This window comes from Carcharhinus amblyrhynchos, chromosome 3 (genome assembly GCF_965287045.1).
Source record: "Carcharhinus amblyrhynchos chromosome 3, sCarAmb.v2.hapA, whole genome shotgun sequence".
NCBI classification, from domain to species: Eukaryota; Metazoa; Chordata; class Chondrichthyes; order Carcharhiniformes; family Carcharhinidae; genus Carcharhinus; species Carcharhinus amblyrhynchos.
This window is the reverse complement of record NC_137326.1, coordinates 30,561,905-30,578,426: the sequence shown is the minus strand read 5'-3', so window position 1 is coordinate 30,578,426 and position 16,522 is coordinate 30,561,905. Positions and strand designations below refer to the sequence as shown.

The 16,522-nt window shown below is 43.5% G+C and overlaps 1 protein-coding gene across 4 annotated transcripts in view; it reads left to right on the top strand.

The window, feature by feature from the left end:
* The window catches only part of LOC145338307 (uncharacterized), a 101,838-nt gene extending 85,870 nt beyond the window's left edge, over window positions 1–15,968 (top strand). For 3 of the 4 annotated variants that reach the window (XM_080182907.1, XM_080182905.1, XM_080182906.1), the window contains exons 6-9: window positions 1,291–1,356; window positions 2,033–2,136; window positions 8,429–8,575; window positions 14,746–15,968. In XM_080182907.1, the coding sequence (XP_080039033.1) occupies window positions 1,291–1,356; window positions 2,033–2,136; window positions 8,429–8,575; window positions 14,746–15,121 (693 nt within the window). In that variant the 3' untranslated portion in view covers window positions 15,122–15,968. The remainder of the gene's footprint in view (window positions 1–1,290; window positions 1,357–2,032; window positions 2,137–8,428; window positions 8,576–14,745) is intronic. The other variant, XM_080182908.1, reaches the window with a different exon arrangement.
* Window positions 15,969–16,522: the final 554 nt, after the last annotated feature.

The window sequence follows — 16,522 nt, the reverse complement described above, 5'->3', positions numbered from 1 at the left end:
GATGTTATTTGTATTGTAGTTGTCTTCATTCTTGAGGTTAGAGCTTTGCTGCACTATCCATGTGGGATCATAATCTGCAGACTCTCGATTTCATGTCATTTCCATTACCCACTGGGAAATCCTCTTAACTCCGCCAAGCAATAGAATCCTACAGTGCAGAAGGAGGCGATCGAGACTGCATCGACCACAATCCCACCCAGGCCCTATCCCCATAACCCCATGCATTTACCCTAGCTAATCCTTCTGACACTAAGGGGCAATTTAACATGGCCAATCCACCTAACCCGTACATCTTTAGACTGTGGGAGGAAACCAGAGAACCGGGAAGAAACCCATGTAGACACGGGGAGAATGTACAAACTCCACACAGTCATCCAAGCTGGAATTGAACCCGGGTCCCTGATACTGTGTGGCAACAGTGCTAACCGCTGTGTCACTGTACCATCCCTATTTTACTGACCTCTAAAGCTGGATCATGGTTTGCAACCTCAGATCCTTTGCCAGGTCTTGCTGATGCTACATTAGATCATTAAGGGATGAATGCACACTTTCTTTTTCTTAAGTGGAAAAGATGTGCCAGAACTAGTTTAACATGAGAATATTTGTTAATCAGTCTTGGAATGACATTAATGGCCACACTCATTTCCCTAGCTGAAGAAGGAAATTTGTCAATGGGGTGACGGTAATTTAAGTTTCATTAGATTAAGAAGCAAAATTGAAGATAACTTTCAATGTAGCCAAAAGTTGCTGCTTTTAATAATTTTTTCACTTTTCAAATTCACTCTTTCCCTATTTTCCTAATAATAGAATTACGAACACAAGTTTATAGCACCACAATGTATCTGCGATATATGTCCTACAGTCCACACTGATACAGAACTTGAAATTAAGAATCTAATTTTATATTCTTATTCTCTTCCTGCACTTAGTGGCACACTAAGGCAGACTTTCATCTATTTCCATAGGTAGTAAGTCCTGGAACAGTTCACTAGTCTGTCACCAGTACCCAGAGCCTGAGGGACGCTATTCTGCATCAAGACTCTCTCTCACTTTTACCACCAGCCTTTAGTGTGTTTGGAAGGTTTTCGCAGGTTGATTCTCAACCTGTTTGGCCATGCTATGAAGGCACCTTCCTTGGCCACCAAGTCCTGGGATGGGATTCAAACCCGAAGCTTCTGGCTCAGAGGCAGGGTGCTACCCACTGCGCCAGAAGGCTCCTCAGTTTTGTATTTGATACACCGTGGCCTCATACATCTTTTGATTTGTGTTGCCTGCTTTACTCCATTTTAGGTAAACACCACCTTCCCGTGCTTCTACAATCCAACAGAGCCTCAAGAAGTGATCAGGGAAAAGCAGGTAGGCTGGCTAGAGAGTCCTAGGACACAGATAGCCAAACGTATTGACTCTACAAACTCAACTTTGGCATAAAGATGCTAACTCATTTTCAGCAATACAGTCCAACAACGTCTAATGGAATTTCAGAGATAATTCTTTCACCTTATAACAGATGTTGGGGAAGTGCAACCTCTCTGGTATGAGAAGTCAAAGGCACAAATATTTTTATTGCTATGCAAGCAGAGAGTCTGGCCAAGGAAACAGTAAAACAATGGAGGGAAAACAAGAGAGGAAATGATGTCAGAAGGAAAGGAAATTTCTGTTGACAACTGCCTCGACAGAGCAATGTGCAAGCTTTCAAAATAAACTCTTAATGACAATCAAACATTACACATAATGGTGATGGGCATTAATCAGTTAGCAAAATGCCTTTGGTCTGGCAAATGTTTGTGTTTTTTCTAACTGTGCTATTGTATGGTCAGTTCTCAGAAACACATGGTACATATTTCATGGGTTCCTGTGAACAAATATCTGAAAATTGCAGGCCACAACAGACATAAAAATACTGCTTGCACAAATAAAAATAAAATTTTAATGGGTAGAACATTAAGTCATTGTATGTGTCTATTACTAATTCAATTTCCTTATTGTTCCCCTTTCTTTGGTGTTAACAATACTGACAATCTGAACCTGACAGCTGACATGGGGAATGGCGGTGAACTCGCTATTGTGGCCGTTACTGAGCTTACTCAGCTATGGAGCTGCAGGTGGATTTGTTCTGTTTGACTGCAGTGAGAGAAGGTAAAAAAAAATGACATTGATCTTTGCTGGTAATGTAATTTCCAGAATACAGGATTAGGCACACAATTATTGGTTTATACATGACCTTGAAGAAGATTAATGAATTTGATCTGTTTTGATACCCTGAAGACAAAACAGCACCTAAAGCATGAGCACTCAGTTTGACTGTCATTTTTAATACAAGATTTTTCATTAGTAGCCATGATTAATAATGACTCCTATTGTTCCGCTGACAGCAGTACAGCAATGTTCCCCACACCATTTACTCTTCCTGTTATTAACATGGAAACTTTGATTCTGTCCCTCTCCAGTCTGATAACTTCTTCAATGAGTTTAACATCCAGTTCATTGAAGGTTTGTGGATTGCTGTCTCCCCTCACTCCAGCCCTCCCTTTAAAAATTCTAGTGTTTCTTACTGACCCAATGATCACTCTGTGTGTGAGTTACATAGGACATGGAGCAGTACAGCACAAGAACAGGCTCTTCGGCCCACAATGTTGTGCCGAACATTTCACCAAATTAAACTAATCCCTTCTTCCTGCCCCTTGGCCCATATCCCTCTATTCTCTGCATTTTCATGTGCTTATCTAAAAGCCCCCCCCATCATATCTGCCTGCACCACCACCACCTTGGCAGCACCTATCACTCTCTGTGTAAAAAACTTATCTCTCTCATCTCCTTTGAATATTCCCCCTCTCACCTTAAGTGTATGTCCCCTAGTAGTAGGCATTTTAATTCTGGGAAAAAGATTTTGACTGTCAAGCCTATCACTGCCTCTCATAAGTTTATAGACTGATAACTTCCAAAATATCTTCTGCCGTGTGAGTGAATTCTGATGAATTTCTGAACTTGTTCTCTCAGTGTGGGTGACACTGGCTGTTTCCATGTATAATCCATCACTCCTTGAACCACTACAGTCCTTGTGGTGCTCCCACAGTGATGAACCTGAGGGGCAGCACGGTGGCAGAGTGATTTTCTATTGCACTGGGGACTGTCAGCACTGCTTTCACACTCATTCTGAGAATTTCATTATCTATGCTTAAATTTCTACCCATCCCCTTCCTCTTAATTGTCCATCTGGGACGGCTCTCTTCTACTCTTGGGCTTATTTCTTTCGATCTCAGCAGATGGGTTTTCCACTGACAACTACTCCAAATCTACTGATCCCCAGAACTCTTGCGTTTTCTTCCCTCCTCCATACCCCATTCCTCCCACTGTCATTTCCTATAAGATCTCCATTCCTTTCTCCCAGTTTCTTTGTCTCTGCTTTGCTGCTGTCACCTTCAGCAGCAGAGTTTCTGAAACATCTTTTATTCCTTAATGGCAGATTACCCTTCAGTTTGGTATTTGAGTTCCCTAATCAGGTTTGTTGTATGTCCTGTGCTTCTGCCCTTCTCCTCCATCCTCTTCCCTTCTCTATAATAAAGTTCCTTTCAGCCATATTAACCTACCAACCAACATAGACTTTTTCCAGATGACTTTCTACCATTTTTATCTCTATGTTTTAAAGACTCATAGATTCACTAGTCCTATACAATTATGTAACAGTAACTAAGCAGAAACATGTATTGTAAATAGTTATACTTCTTCAGAAGGGGGAAGTATCTTTTAAAAAGATTATCTGCCTTTGCAAGATAGCAACAAATATCACCAGAAGAGGAGTGTCATGTGTCCAGTCTCTGTTTCACTTTGCCTTGTCAGCAGGCAAACCTCTGCTGCTGATGTTTTCAAGCCTTCCTTTGTGTAAGTGTTCCCAAGTGTCTGGTCTCAATAAATGAACCCACAGTGTGTTTACCCAATCCCTTATGAGTGATTGGCACCTTTATATTATTATAACATGCTAGATGGTGTTCAGCAGTGGTCGGAGTGCAGCAAGACTCTATACAGGACCAGCACAGTGAACAGCCTTATATTGTGCTATGTGCCATGAGGTGACCCATGACGTTTTGGTCAGAAGACAATGGAGCATCAGAGTGTGTGGGAATCACAGCATGGTAATTGCACAGGTTAACCTAGAAGACACAGTGCTGGGATAACGTCCAAATAAAGAGCTGGTAAGCAGATGAGTCCCTTCTGGTGAAATTGCAGTGTGTTGCTTTCAATCAATTCTGCAATCCGTGTGCAGAAAGGGGCAGTGGCAGCGCACTGGAGCAAAAGCTGCTGAAGGCACGAAGAGCTGTGTGCTGATCCATACAGACCGTACACAAAGGATACCTTTAAGCAACAAGAATGACAATCTGGTTTCCCATCAGAAACACAGATTATCCAGCAAATGCTGATGATGAGTGCGATGACATAAAGAGCAGTGAATCCATTTCACTTGTCAATCTCATGGAATGCACAGATACTTGTCAAAGTGTTTGCCAAGATTCAAATGATTTGTTCTCTGAAAGTTGGCAACTATTCACTATTGACCAAGATTGACACAGGGTAAGTGCCAACATACTACCTCTGTGGATCTGAAGGCATCTAACCACAGACATAGACGGCATGACAAAACCCATTGCTGTGCAACCTTCAGCATACGACAGTTCACTCATTCCATGAGCTGGATTCGTAGTCCTAGAGTACAACTACAAGCAATCCTTGTGTAAATGTTCTACAGAGTGGAGACTAAAGGTCCTGCGATTCTAGGTCTACCGGCATGCCGTGACTTCGCACCAGTCACATTCCATGGATTCAATCAGACCACCCCTGGATAATCAGAAACTACTCTTCTTACCTCAGTTCACTGCCAAACATCAAAATATCCAGAATGTTTCTACAAAATTGGTAGTTTCAAGGGAGCTGCAAAATTATGCTTTCAGGAGAATTCAGGCCCATCAACTAATCTGGTATGCTTTCTGCAATGTAAATGTCAGCACCTACAAGAAGAGTGGAAAATTCTACACTACAGAAACTGTGGAAAAACCATCACTAAAGGATGGCCAACAATGGAGCTGAAAATTCTCAAGATTCACAACCCTTTGAGGGAAGAAATTTCTCCTCATCTGAATCCTATTATCATCCCCATCTGCTGAAGCTGTGTCTCTGTGTTCTAGAAATTGCCCAGCCCAGGGAAACAACCTCTGGGATTGTGTGCAGAGGGAGGGAAGGACTGATTGGGGTTGGTCATCAGGGTGGGGGGAGGTAGGCAGTTGGGACAGTCGATGGGGAGGTTCAGGACTGCGGGGGGAGGGGGGTGTTGAGTATCAGGCTGTGGCTCAGTTGATATCACTCTTGCTTCAGTGTGAAAGATTGTTGGTTCAGATCCCACGTCAGTGACCTGAGCATAAAAGTTTAAATTGACATTCCTGTGCAGTACTGAGGAAGTGCTGTAATCTTTCAGATGGGATGTTAAACCGAGGCTCTGTCTGCTCTCTCAAATGGATGACAAATAACCTGTGACAATGTTTCAGAAGAGGAGTTATCCCCAGTGCCCTGGCCAATATTATTCAGCATCAGTAAAACAGATTCTCTCAACATTATCATCTTGCTGAATGTACCACACTTCCTATATTAAAATAGTAACTATACTTCAGAAGTTACTTCCTAGGCTATATTGCTTTCAGAATGACTGATGTTGGAAAAGACTTTGATTTGATTTGATCTTTTATTGTCACATGTATTATCGTATAATGAAAAGTATTGTTTCTTGCACACTATACAGACAGAGCATTCCATTTATAGAGAAGGAAAGCAGAGAGTGCAGAATGTAGTATTATAGTCATAACTAGGGTGTAGAGAAAGATTAGTTTAATGCGAGTTAAGTCCATCCAAAAGTCTGACAGCAGTAGGGAAGAAGCTGTTTTTGAGTCAGTTGATACGTGCCCTTACACTTTTGTATCTTTTTCCTGACGGAAGAAGGTGGAAGAGAGAATATCCAGGATGTGTGGTATCCTTAATTATGCTGGCTGCTTTTCCAAGGAAGCGGGAAGTGTAGACAGTGCCAATGGATGAGAGGATGGTTTGAGTGATGGGCTGGGTTTCGTTCATGACCTTTTGTAGTTTCTTGTGGTCTTGGGCAGAGCAGGGGCCATACCAATCTGTGATACAACCAGAAAGAATGTTTTCTATGGTGCATCTGTAAAAGTTGGTGAGAGTTGTAGCGCAAGTCTTTCCATTTCAAAACAAGTATACTGTTTTCTTGATATTGGAGACATCCAATGCAGATGAGGTGATTGCTTTACTAAACACCTCTTCAATCGCAAGAGCTATCTCAAGTATGTACATTTTCCTTGTCTTCTCCTCACTATCCGTCTGTTCATTTTCATTTTAACTATAGTTCTCACAGATAGTCTACACATGAAGATGCTGACTGACCTGAGTGTTTGCAGCATTGTCTCCACTGTTTTTAAGGGCAGTTTCTGAGCAGTTTCATAACTGTAATTTCTAATAGTTGCTTTTCCGATTTGGTTTTCTTACAAATCTAAAAATGCTGTGTGGTTATACTATATCTATTCAAAGTAAAGATAAGTAACTCAATGTGTACCACACACCCAAAATCTTATTTGTACTCTCGCCAATTAATGCTCTTTTAACACAGAGGGTCTTCACGGAGGAGGACGTGAATAATTTGCCGGGTGTTAGCGATGGAAAGGTGGTAGGACTGGAGGGTCTCGATGACATTACTGTTACTAGAGAGGTGGTGCTCGACAGACTGGAGGGGCTGATTGTGGACAAGTCCCCAGGACCGGATGGAATGCATCCGAGGGTTCTGAAAGAAATGGCGGAGGTGATAGTGGATGCCTTGGTGGTTATTTTCCAGACGTCGCTGGATTCCGGGGAAGTGCCGGAGGATTGGAAAACGGCTAATGTTACGCCGTTGTTTAAGAAGGGTGCCAGGCAAAAGGCGGGGAATTACAGGCCGGTTAGTTTAACGTCTGTGGTAGGTAAAATGTTAGAATCCGTCATTAAGGAGGAAATTGCGAGGCATCTTGAAGGGAATTGCTTGATAGGGCAGACGCAACACGGTTTCATTAAAGGGAAGTCGTGTCTGACAAATTTACTGGAGTTCTATGAGGATGTGTCTAGGGCGGTGGATAGAGGAGAGCCGGTGGATGTGGTCTTTCTGGATTTTCAGAAGGCGTTTGATAAGGTACCTCACAAGAGGTTACTGCAGAAGGTCAGAGGACATGGAGTTGGGGGTAGGGTGTTAGCGTGGATAGAGGATTGGTTGTCAAATAGGAGGCAGAGAGTGGGGGTCAATGGGTGCTATTCGGATTGGCGGTTGGTGACTAGTGGGGTGCCCCAGGGGTCAGTGCTGGGGCCTCAGCTATTTACCATTTATATAGATGATCTGGAGGAGGGAACCGAGTGTAGGGTGTCGAAATTTGCTGATGACACCAAGATTGGGGGAAAGGCAAATTGTGCGGAGGGTGTGGAGAGTCTGCAGAAGGATCTAGATAGGCTGGGCGAATGGGCCAGGAAATGGCAAATGGAATTTAATGTTGGCAAGTGTGAGGTGGTCCACTTTGGTAGGAAGAATGGTAGGAAGGACTATTACTTACGTGGCGAAAAACTGCAGCAGGCGACGGTGCAGAGGGACCTCGGGGTCCTTGTGCATGAGTCGCAAAAACCCAGCCTGCAAGTGCAGCAGGTGGTCAGGAAGGCGAATGGGATGCTGGCCTTCATAGCGAGGGGGATTGAATATAAAAGTAGGGAGGTCTTGCTGCAGCTGTATAGGGCATTGGTGAGGCCGCAGCTGGAGTACTGTGTGCAGTTTTGGGCGCCGCACCTGCGCAAGGATATTTTGGCCCTGGAGGGAGTGCAGAGGAGGTTTACTAGGCTGATACCGGAGTTGAGGGGGTTGAGCTATGAGGAGAGGCTGAATAAACTAGGCTTGTACTCGTTAGAGTTTAGAAGAATGAGGGGAGATCTCATTGAGACGTATAAGATGATGAATGGGATGGATAGGATAGAGGTGGAAAGACTCTTCCCGCTCAAAAAAGACAGTAGGACTAGGGGGCACAGCCTCAAGATAAAGGGGGGGCGGTTCAGAACGGAGTTGAGGAGGAACTTCTTCACTCAAAGGGTGGTGAATCTCTGGAATTCTCTGCCCGTTGAAGTGGTGGAGGCTGCCTCGCTAAATATTTTTAAGAAGCGGGTTGATGGGTTTTTGATAAGAGAGGGGATTAAGGGTTATGGGGAGAGGGCGGGAAAGTGGAACTGAGCCACGACAGATCAGCCATGATCTTATTGAATGGCGGGGCAGGCTCGAAGGGCCAGATGGCCTACTCCTGCTCCTATTTCTTATGTTCTTATGTTCTTATGTGTCAGTGTTCACTAATGATGACTTGTCATCTTTTCTTAGAAAGCTGAATGCTGTCTTGGACAATCAGGCTCCCAAGACTGAAAAAGAAAAGGAGCCAGTGAAGAGACGTAGGAGAGGGAGCAAAATTGCCTGTCGTCATGGTAATCATTTCTCCAGCTACCCGACCATGATCAATGGTTCCCTTAGGTTAGTCTTATATCAAATTTGAGTGGATGAATACATCCATTTCCCCCCCCCATTTATACTTTTCCACACCCTGCAATGTTTCCAAATGGAAAAGAGAGCAAATACTTGAAAGACTCCTCTCTTTCCCAATTATAAATGCTCAGTGTAAAATATGTTTACCCCAATGATAATTGCCAACGTCTTGCTTATTTCTTGTGGAGCCTTATCGACACCTTATCAGAACTCTGCTTGGAGATCTTTAACCTTAGCAGATTTCCCAACATTGTATCCCATCCTCAAGATGTTTAATGTTAACTTGTATGAGTATGTGTTCCAAACTAACATCCTATACCCATCCAAATTTATGTCCCTTGTGGGTATCATTTCTACTTTCAATTTTTTGCAGTTAAAGTCTACCTCCTCCCACATTGCCATGCACTCACTAATATGAAACATGAGACCGTTCCATATTAGTTTAGATGTTTAGACCATCGGGAGACAGATTACTTTTACCCTACTGATGATAAGTGTTGTTGCAATAGTAATCCTGCTCAGTGCAAGAGGAACCATAGCGTCAGACATTTGGTGGGTGTGCTTGGCGGAGGAGCCAATGGTGCAAAGCTGTGGGATTATGACTGAATACCTCTAAATCAGAAACCTGCCTAAAAGTTAGTCCAGCAGAATTGTAAGAAACTGTATGTTAACTTGGAATTTAGGGAAGCAATTTCAGAGTTTTATCATGGCTGCCAAAGCGGTTTAATGGAATCCATGTCTCAGAAGACATGTCTCAGAAGATGAGACAGATGATGGCAGGATCAGATGGTCTTTCCTCATCAAATTATTCCTCAGAACTTTATTCCTATTTTCAAATATATATTGTTTGATCTGACCCACTGTACACACAGATCATAGAAACCCCACAGTGCAGAAAGAGGCCATTCGGCCCATCGAGTCTGCACTGACAAAATCCCACACAGGCCCTATTCCTGTAGCCCCATATATTTACCCCACTAATCGCTCTAACCTACACATCCCATGACACTAAGGGGCAATTTAGCACGGCCAATGCGCCTAACCCGCACAGCTTTGGCATGTGGGAGGAATGATGTGGTCAGACTTTTTAATGTGGGAGGAAACCAGAGCACCCAGAGGAAACCCACATAGACATGGAGACAGTGTGTAAACTCCACACAGACAGTGACCCAAGCCAGGAACTGAACCTGGAGCTGTGAAGCAGCAGTGCTAACCACTGTGCCAGATGATGCATCCATAGTACCAGCAGCAAGAGAATCATCATCTTGCATTAATTATTTAAAAACTTCATGTTATCTTTGTATTTCCATTTTAAAAACAGTAAATGACAAGCGGCATGGACTGCTGTTGCTGGAATAGATATTATCCAGTAGAAACAAAATTCCCATTTCTCCTCTTGGAGCCCTGTTAATTTTGCGCTCTTGTTCTCCAGCTTCTGGCTCCAGCAATTGTAGTTAAATTACCTGCTTATGGCTATACTAAGCCTCTCACTTTAGACATCTGGATGCAATTTCCTCTAAGTAATCTTTTCCTCTGTGAGAACAAGTGCAACTTTAAGTCTGTCTTTGTAAATTAGCTCCAGGTTCTGTGATAATCCACATGCTTGTTGTCAGAGCTTTCTCTTATTGGTCAGCTTTATTCTGATAACTGGGTACCTGAAATTGTCCACAATAACCAGAGACACCAGTTATTTAACCACATTGCCATTGGGAGCAGCCCTGATTTCAATGACTGTATAGTTTTGTAAATTAAACCCGTGTTGCTACCATGGAGATTCCGAGGCAATCCGAGATTCAGAAGCAAAGTTGAGAAATGCATGGTGTAGTTTGAATATTTTGATTGTGTGGATGTTTCTGTGTCATTCTTGTACAGTGAGTTCCAGCCTCCAGCATGAAACAAGCAGACTCCAACGTAACAGAAGCCTTGAACTAATATGGAAGATTGCTTCCTGAAATTTTCAGTGCCTTGCTAAGAAACATTTATATAACATTTCCAAAATAGTAAAATTACACAAAGGCAAATCATTCAGTGGTAAAAACATTTGTGGAAGATTTGATGGGGTGGCAAAGAAGACAGTGTAGATCAGCTGCAAATCTGAAAGGGCTTATGGTAAGTGTTTCAAAAGATAGGATCAAGACATCTGAAAGCTATACACTGAAGACGGAGGAGATAGATCAGAGAATGCAATAGAAGGCAGCAGCAGAATAACAAGAATTTCTGGGATGCCACATAAGGTTGTAGAGGTTAGGAGGGGTGAGGCTGTGGATTTGTAAATGAAGACAGGGATTTTAATTTAAATGTGTCGATGGTGGTATGCTATAATGTTGCAGTGGAATAGGTGTTCATGCTGAAGGAGATGGGGCCTGAGGGAGTTGCGGGGAGCAGGGGCCCGAGGGAGTCAGGGCCCAGAGGGAGCTGGGGCCTGAGGGAACTGGATGGGGCCCGGGAGAGCTGAGACCTGAGCTGGAGCTTAAGGGATTTGGAACTGTCTTTCATCATTAGGAGGTATTGTTGGAAGAGGGGAGGGGAAGATGAATGTGGGGCAGGTCGAGGGTGAACGAGGGGAGGTTGAGGGTGATGTCAGGGTCAGGGTTAGTTGTCTAAGTGTAAATGGAAGAGCTGGTAGTTGTACAAAGGTGGCACAGGTATTCAACCATTCAAATGTGATGAAATAGTCTTGTTCAATTTATTTGGGTGTGGCGGATGTTTTGGTTGGTGGAATCTGGTTAGCAGGTCAATCACAATCCTGTGTGGCAACCTAATGACAGGCGAAAAGATCATCCCAGGCAAAGCAACATCATACTCAGCAGCAGGTGTCAGGGTCACATCACCTCTTAGTTACTGCTGAGTGTGATGCCTGTCCTCTGATTGCCAGAGTCTTGGAAAGCCCTGGCAGGGGGAGGGGCTCCTCCACAGGAGCAAGTATATCCTTTTTCACCTCCCCTACTACTAAGTGGCGTGAAATTGCACTTAGAAAGTTTGAACCCAAGGGACATAGGCCTTTTTATGCTGACATACTGAATATGCACTCAGACCTACATGATGTCACTCTGGCTATGGACTCTCCATGGAAGAAGGTAAGCACTGGCTTACCTGAGACATGGTAAGAAATCTCACAACACCAGGTTAAAGTCCAACAGGTTTAAAATAGAACATAGAATATAGGAACACTACAGCACAAATAGGCTTATTTGTTGGCACAAGCCATAAGCTTTCAGAGTGCTGCTCCTTCATCAGGTGAGTGAGAGTTTTGTTCACAAACAGGGCATATAAAGTCTCAAACTCAATTGCCTCACACACAAAGTTCCACACACACGAGGACGGCCACAACCGAGATCTTGGGTTCATGTCACACTATCTGTAACCTCTACAACTTGCCTGGGCTTGCAAAATCTCACCAACTGTCCTGGCTGGAGACAATACACATCTCTTTAACCTGTCCTTAACCCTCTCTCCACTCACATTGTCTGTACCTTTAAGACTTGATTACCTGTAAAGATTTGCATTCCAACCATTATTTTGTAAATTGAGTTTATGTCTTTATATGCCCTGTTTGTGAACACAACGCCCACTCACCTGAGGGAGGAGCAGCACTCCGAAAGCTTGTGGCTCTTGCTACCAAATAAATCTGTTAGGCTTTAACTTGGTGTTGTGAGACTTCTTACTGTGCTTACCCCAGTCCAACACCGGCATCTCCATATCATGGTTACCTGAGGCATGGCAGAACTTGTGACCTGATGGGCTCCTCCATCATCCATGTATATCTTCACAATGTTCTGGCAGCTCCATCAGATATTCTCCTATCTCTGCATCTCTAGTTGGTAGGTCTGACCATAATCAGAGGCCTGTCATTAGTCTTGAACTCAGCATGGGCCTGTTATCCAATATTCCCCTCATTCTCCATCAGCTGCTCTGCAATGTGATCACTAGAATACAATTCTGAGCCTGAATACAATTGCACACTATATTTGTGTGCAGGGAGATGTGATGATGCATAGTCTGAGGCTCTGAAGCCCTCCGTCTCCGAGGTGGACTGCAGGCTCACAGCTGATGGCTGTCCTTCTGGGATAAGAGGATCTGCACTGGATAACAGAGAGAGTTAAATTCACATTATTCACTCGCTTTTCCTATTCTTCTGTGACACACACCCATTTTTCTCCCTAGTGGTTATACCAAGCTTCAAGCCTCCTTCTGCTCATTTTCTGCGAAGAACAAAGACAGCAACAGACATTACAGCACAGGAACAGGCCTTATGGCCCTCCATGATGTCGGTCATGATGCCCTAACTAAACTAAAAAAAACTTCTGCCCTTACTCAGTCCATATCCCTCTATTCCACCGCCCCCCCCCACCCCCCCACCCCCCCACTTTCATGTACCCATCCAGATGCCTCTTAAATGTTACTAAAGTGCCCGCTTCCACTACCTCCTCTGGCAGGCGTTCCAGGATCTCACCACACACTGCATGAAAAACTTCCTCCCTTAAACTTTCCCCCCTCACCTTGAACCTGTGTGCCCTTAGAAGTGACATTTCCACCTTTGGAAAAAGCCTCTGACTTTCCACCCTGTCTCTGCCTCTCTCAATTTTTGTAAACCTCTACCAGGTCTCCCCTCAGCCGCCATCTTTCCAGTGAAAACAATCCTCGTTTAAATCAACCTGTCTTTGTAGTAAACACCATCGAGACCAGGCACTCCAGCTTCAATCTTGGTGATTGCCTGGCTCTAGCCAATTCCTTTGCCTCCCCTGCAGATGTGCACCTTATTCAGTATTGTGCCATTTTCTCTTACAGACAGGTGGAGAGAATGAATCTCAGCTCAATGGATATCTAACACCTTTATTGGCATGCATCCCATTGCCAGATAATGGAGTCTCCTGGGTAACCCATGCACACCCCTCTCATATGATTCAAGTATGGACCAACAAGTTCTGGTCTATAATTCAGTCCTTATGACGTAATTACTGCCTGCTGGATTCCTCTCATCAATTAAAGACAGTGTTGCTATCATGACAGCTACATTGATCTAACACCTCCTTTCAGTGCAGAGTGGCTCATTGACCTTTTCCATGCATTGGACCCAGATGTATCTGTGGCTGTCAATCTCTGCTGCAATCTCTATCCATGTTGCCTTGGTCAGGCAGGAGGTTTGTCTGATGTTGCTGATGGGGAAAGAACATCTTGCACTGTTCCCAAATAGCCTGGAGGGAGGCATTGCTGACCATTGTGCCAGGGAATGTCAGCTCAGAGGCATTTGCCAACAGAGTATGGAGGTCATAGTGATGTTCATGTCTCAGAGGGCCAGGCTGGCAATGCCCAGGGGGCATTCCCCCTTACCCACAGCCTCCTGGGGGGGGGGGTCCTCGATGACCTCACTCTAGTGGGGTGGGGAACTGTTGTAAACCCCGCTGAAGTGAATCACTCCTGGCCATGGGATAGAGGGGTGAGGGGGGAGGGGCACTTATGAACTTAAAATGCAGATTTTAATGTTTAAATCAACTCTGCACCGATTTCTGGCTCGGAGCTGATTATGCTAAAAGTCCTGGTTCCGGAGATGCGCAGAGGCCACGGCACCCAGCGGGGATCCTGCTAAATGGTTTCACTGATATCTGCCAGCTCATTGCATTGCTAGAGCAACACAACAGGCTGGGAGATTTGCCCCTGTTGTCTTTGTGAAAATAAGGACAGATTGGTGCATCTTGGACTGCAATGTGAAACTTCTTGTGTTTGACTGTGCACCACCTACCCTTGCTGGACACAAAAAAAACTAAGATTCCTTAGCCTTATTTGGCAGGAAAATCAGGATGTGATGTTACATAGATCATAATCTGCACTTCAGCATTTTCACCTTTAAAATAAATTATGATGGGTTATTTATAGTGCTTCCAAAAATACCAGTGGCGTTTCCATAATGTATCTAATATTTTAACTTTGCAATTAGATGAAAAGTTGATAGTTGGAATTCTCCAGCCTTGTCACCACCACCAGTCAGCGAGAACAGAAAATTTGGCACTCAGCCAAATCTCTATTTAGTGCAGCACGGCTGGAGAATCCCACCTACAGGAGAATTCCAGTCCATATCTATTACAAACAGGCCATTTCATTGAAAACAATGTACTGCACATTTGTTGATGCTTTACATTTTTTCCAATTTTTTTTTAAAGTTGTACCTGTTTGGATCATGTTTTTGAAGATCATCAGAGCACCTCAACACCCAGAGTCGAAGCATCTTGGAGCCACCCTTCAGCTGCCCTTTGGACTGAACAAGACCTTTTGAATCTTGAACATTTGGATTTGGCTGTAATGGAATATAATCAGAGCAGGCCAGCATCGACCTATTCTAATGTTTATGTACCACAGGACGGAGAGGCAGTTGTAGATAGTGAGACAGAGTGGAGTACACTTCATGGGAATATAGAATTTGGAATATCAGAACAAGATATTGATCATTATTTTGCCTGTATTTCCAGAAGACATAGCTTTCGCCAAAATATTCTCCCATTTCACCCATTTGTGGTGATGGGTGAAACCAGGGTGTAAATTGAAATGGAAGTGTGGAATCTGATGAGGCAAGGTTTTTTGATGATGCTTTTGTCATGGTAAACACCATATATATTTACCAGGAAAACTATACATTATAGTTACGTAATTATGACCACAATAAATGTTTTGTGTGCGGAGCACCCACCTGTCCTTGTTACATATGCAGAATCATCCTGAAAAAGTAAAAGCCAAAACTTAATTTTTTTTAGGGTTATGTACAATATATTTTAAAGAATCCTAGAAGAATTGGTAACAGAAAGTCATACACTTGCTTTCTCTCTTCAAAAAAATAGCAGAGTCTGAGTAAATAAAATTAAATGCCAAGGAGAATGGAGCTCCCAGGGTATCACATCGAGGTCCCTTGGTACAAGCCTTCATGTTGATCTTCCTGAACTAACAAGCTTAGAGTCCTCTTATTGAGGCAATGGTCTGACTGGAATTAACAAACAAAGGACATCCCCCATAAGGTAAGCTGAAAGATTACTTTGATGCATGGTGACAGATATGGGGAGGTTACACTTTGGGCACCTATCCTCTGGTCATTGGCCGGATGGGATTGAACGAGTGATAGACATTGGGTGAACTACCAGCTCGGAGAAATATTGCATATCAATCAGGTGCTCAGAAGTAAAGACTGCAGCCATCTTCAAATGGTGAAAGACTGGGAAAGACTACCAGTGAAAGAGCTTCCTAACCCTTGGGCCAGAGAGCAGAAGGCTGCTGTCATCAGCTAGAGATCTATACTCACTCTGCACCCTTTCGTCCTCCAGGACCAGTAAACCATTCTCACCTGTAACAGGCTTTATGCCTCTCCTGTCTGTTGTGCATCATTGTTCAACTATTGGCTCTTAATAAACTACTTCAAAATCATTTATAAGTTTGACCCCCTTTTAGAGGTAATCTATGACTCCTTAACTTATCAGAACTTAAACTATGGAGGCAGCTTACAGAAGTTATAAGCAGTTATGATTAGTAGAATTCCTGCAAGGAATATTTGAATGATAGCCTTATAACAGCAAAACATTATAACTCCGGATCACCTCCTCGGCTATACAAAACCAGTTTTCTAGAAGAGACTTAAAACTCCGATTTTGAGAACGATTGAGAGTATCGAGTACAATTGTTTTTCCTCCTTCTAAGCCACCATAGCTGAAGTTGTTGTTACACTGGAGAGAAAGAGGACCAGTTCCCAATTAGTTGCATAAAGACAGCAGAAGCATTAATCAGGCATATAGTAGTTAATGTACAGCTCCCTTCCTCTACTCCAGTCAATTCTATCTCCCTCCATAAATCTCCTCTGCAGTCCACTGGTCATGGCATTTCTCTTTTCTAATCATACCTGTAGCAATCAAGACACTACAGTACCTTTTCTTCTCACAAACTCACCAAGAGAGCATC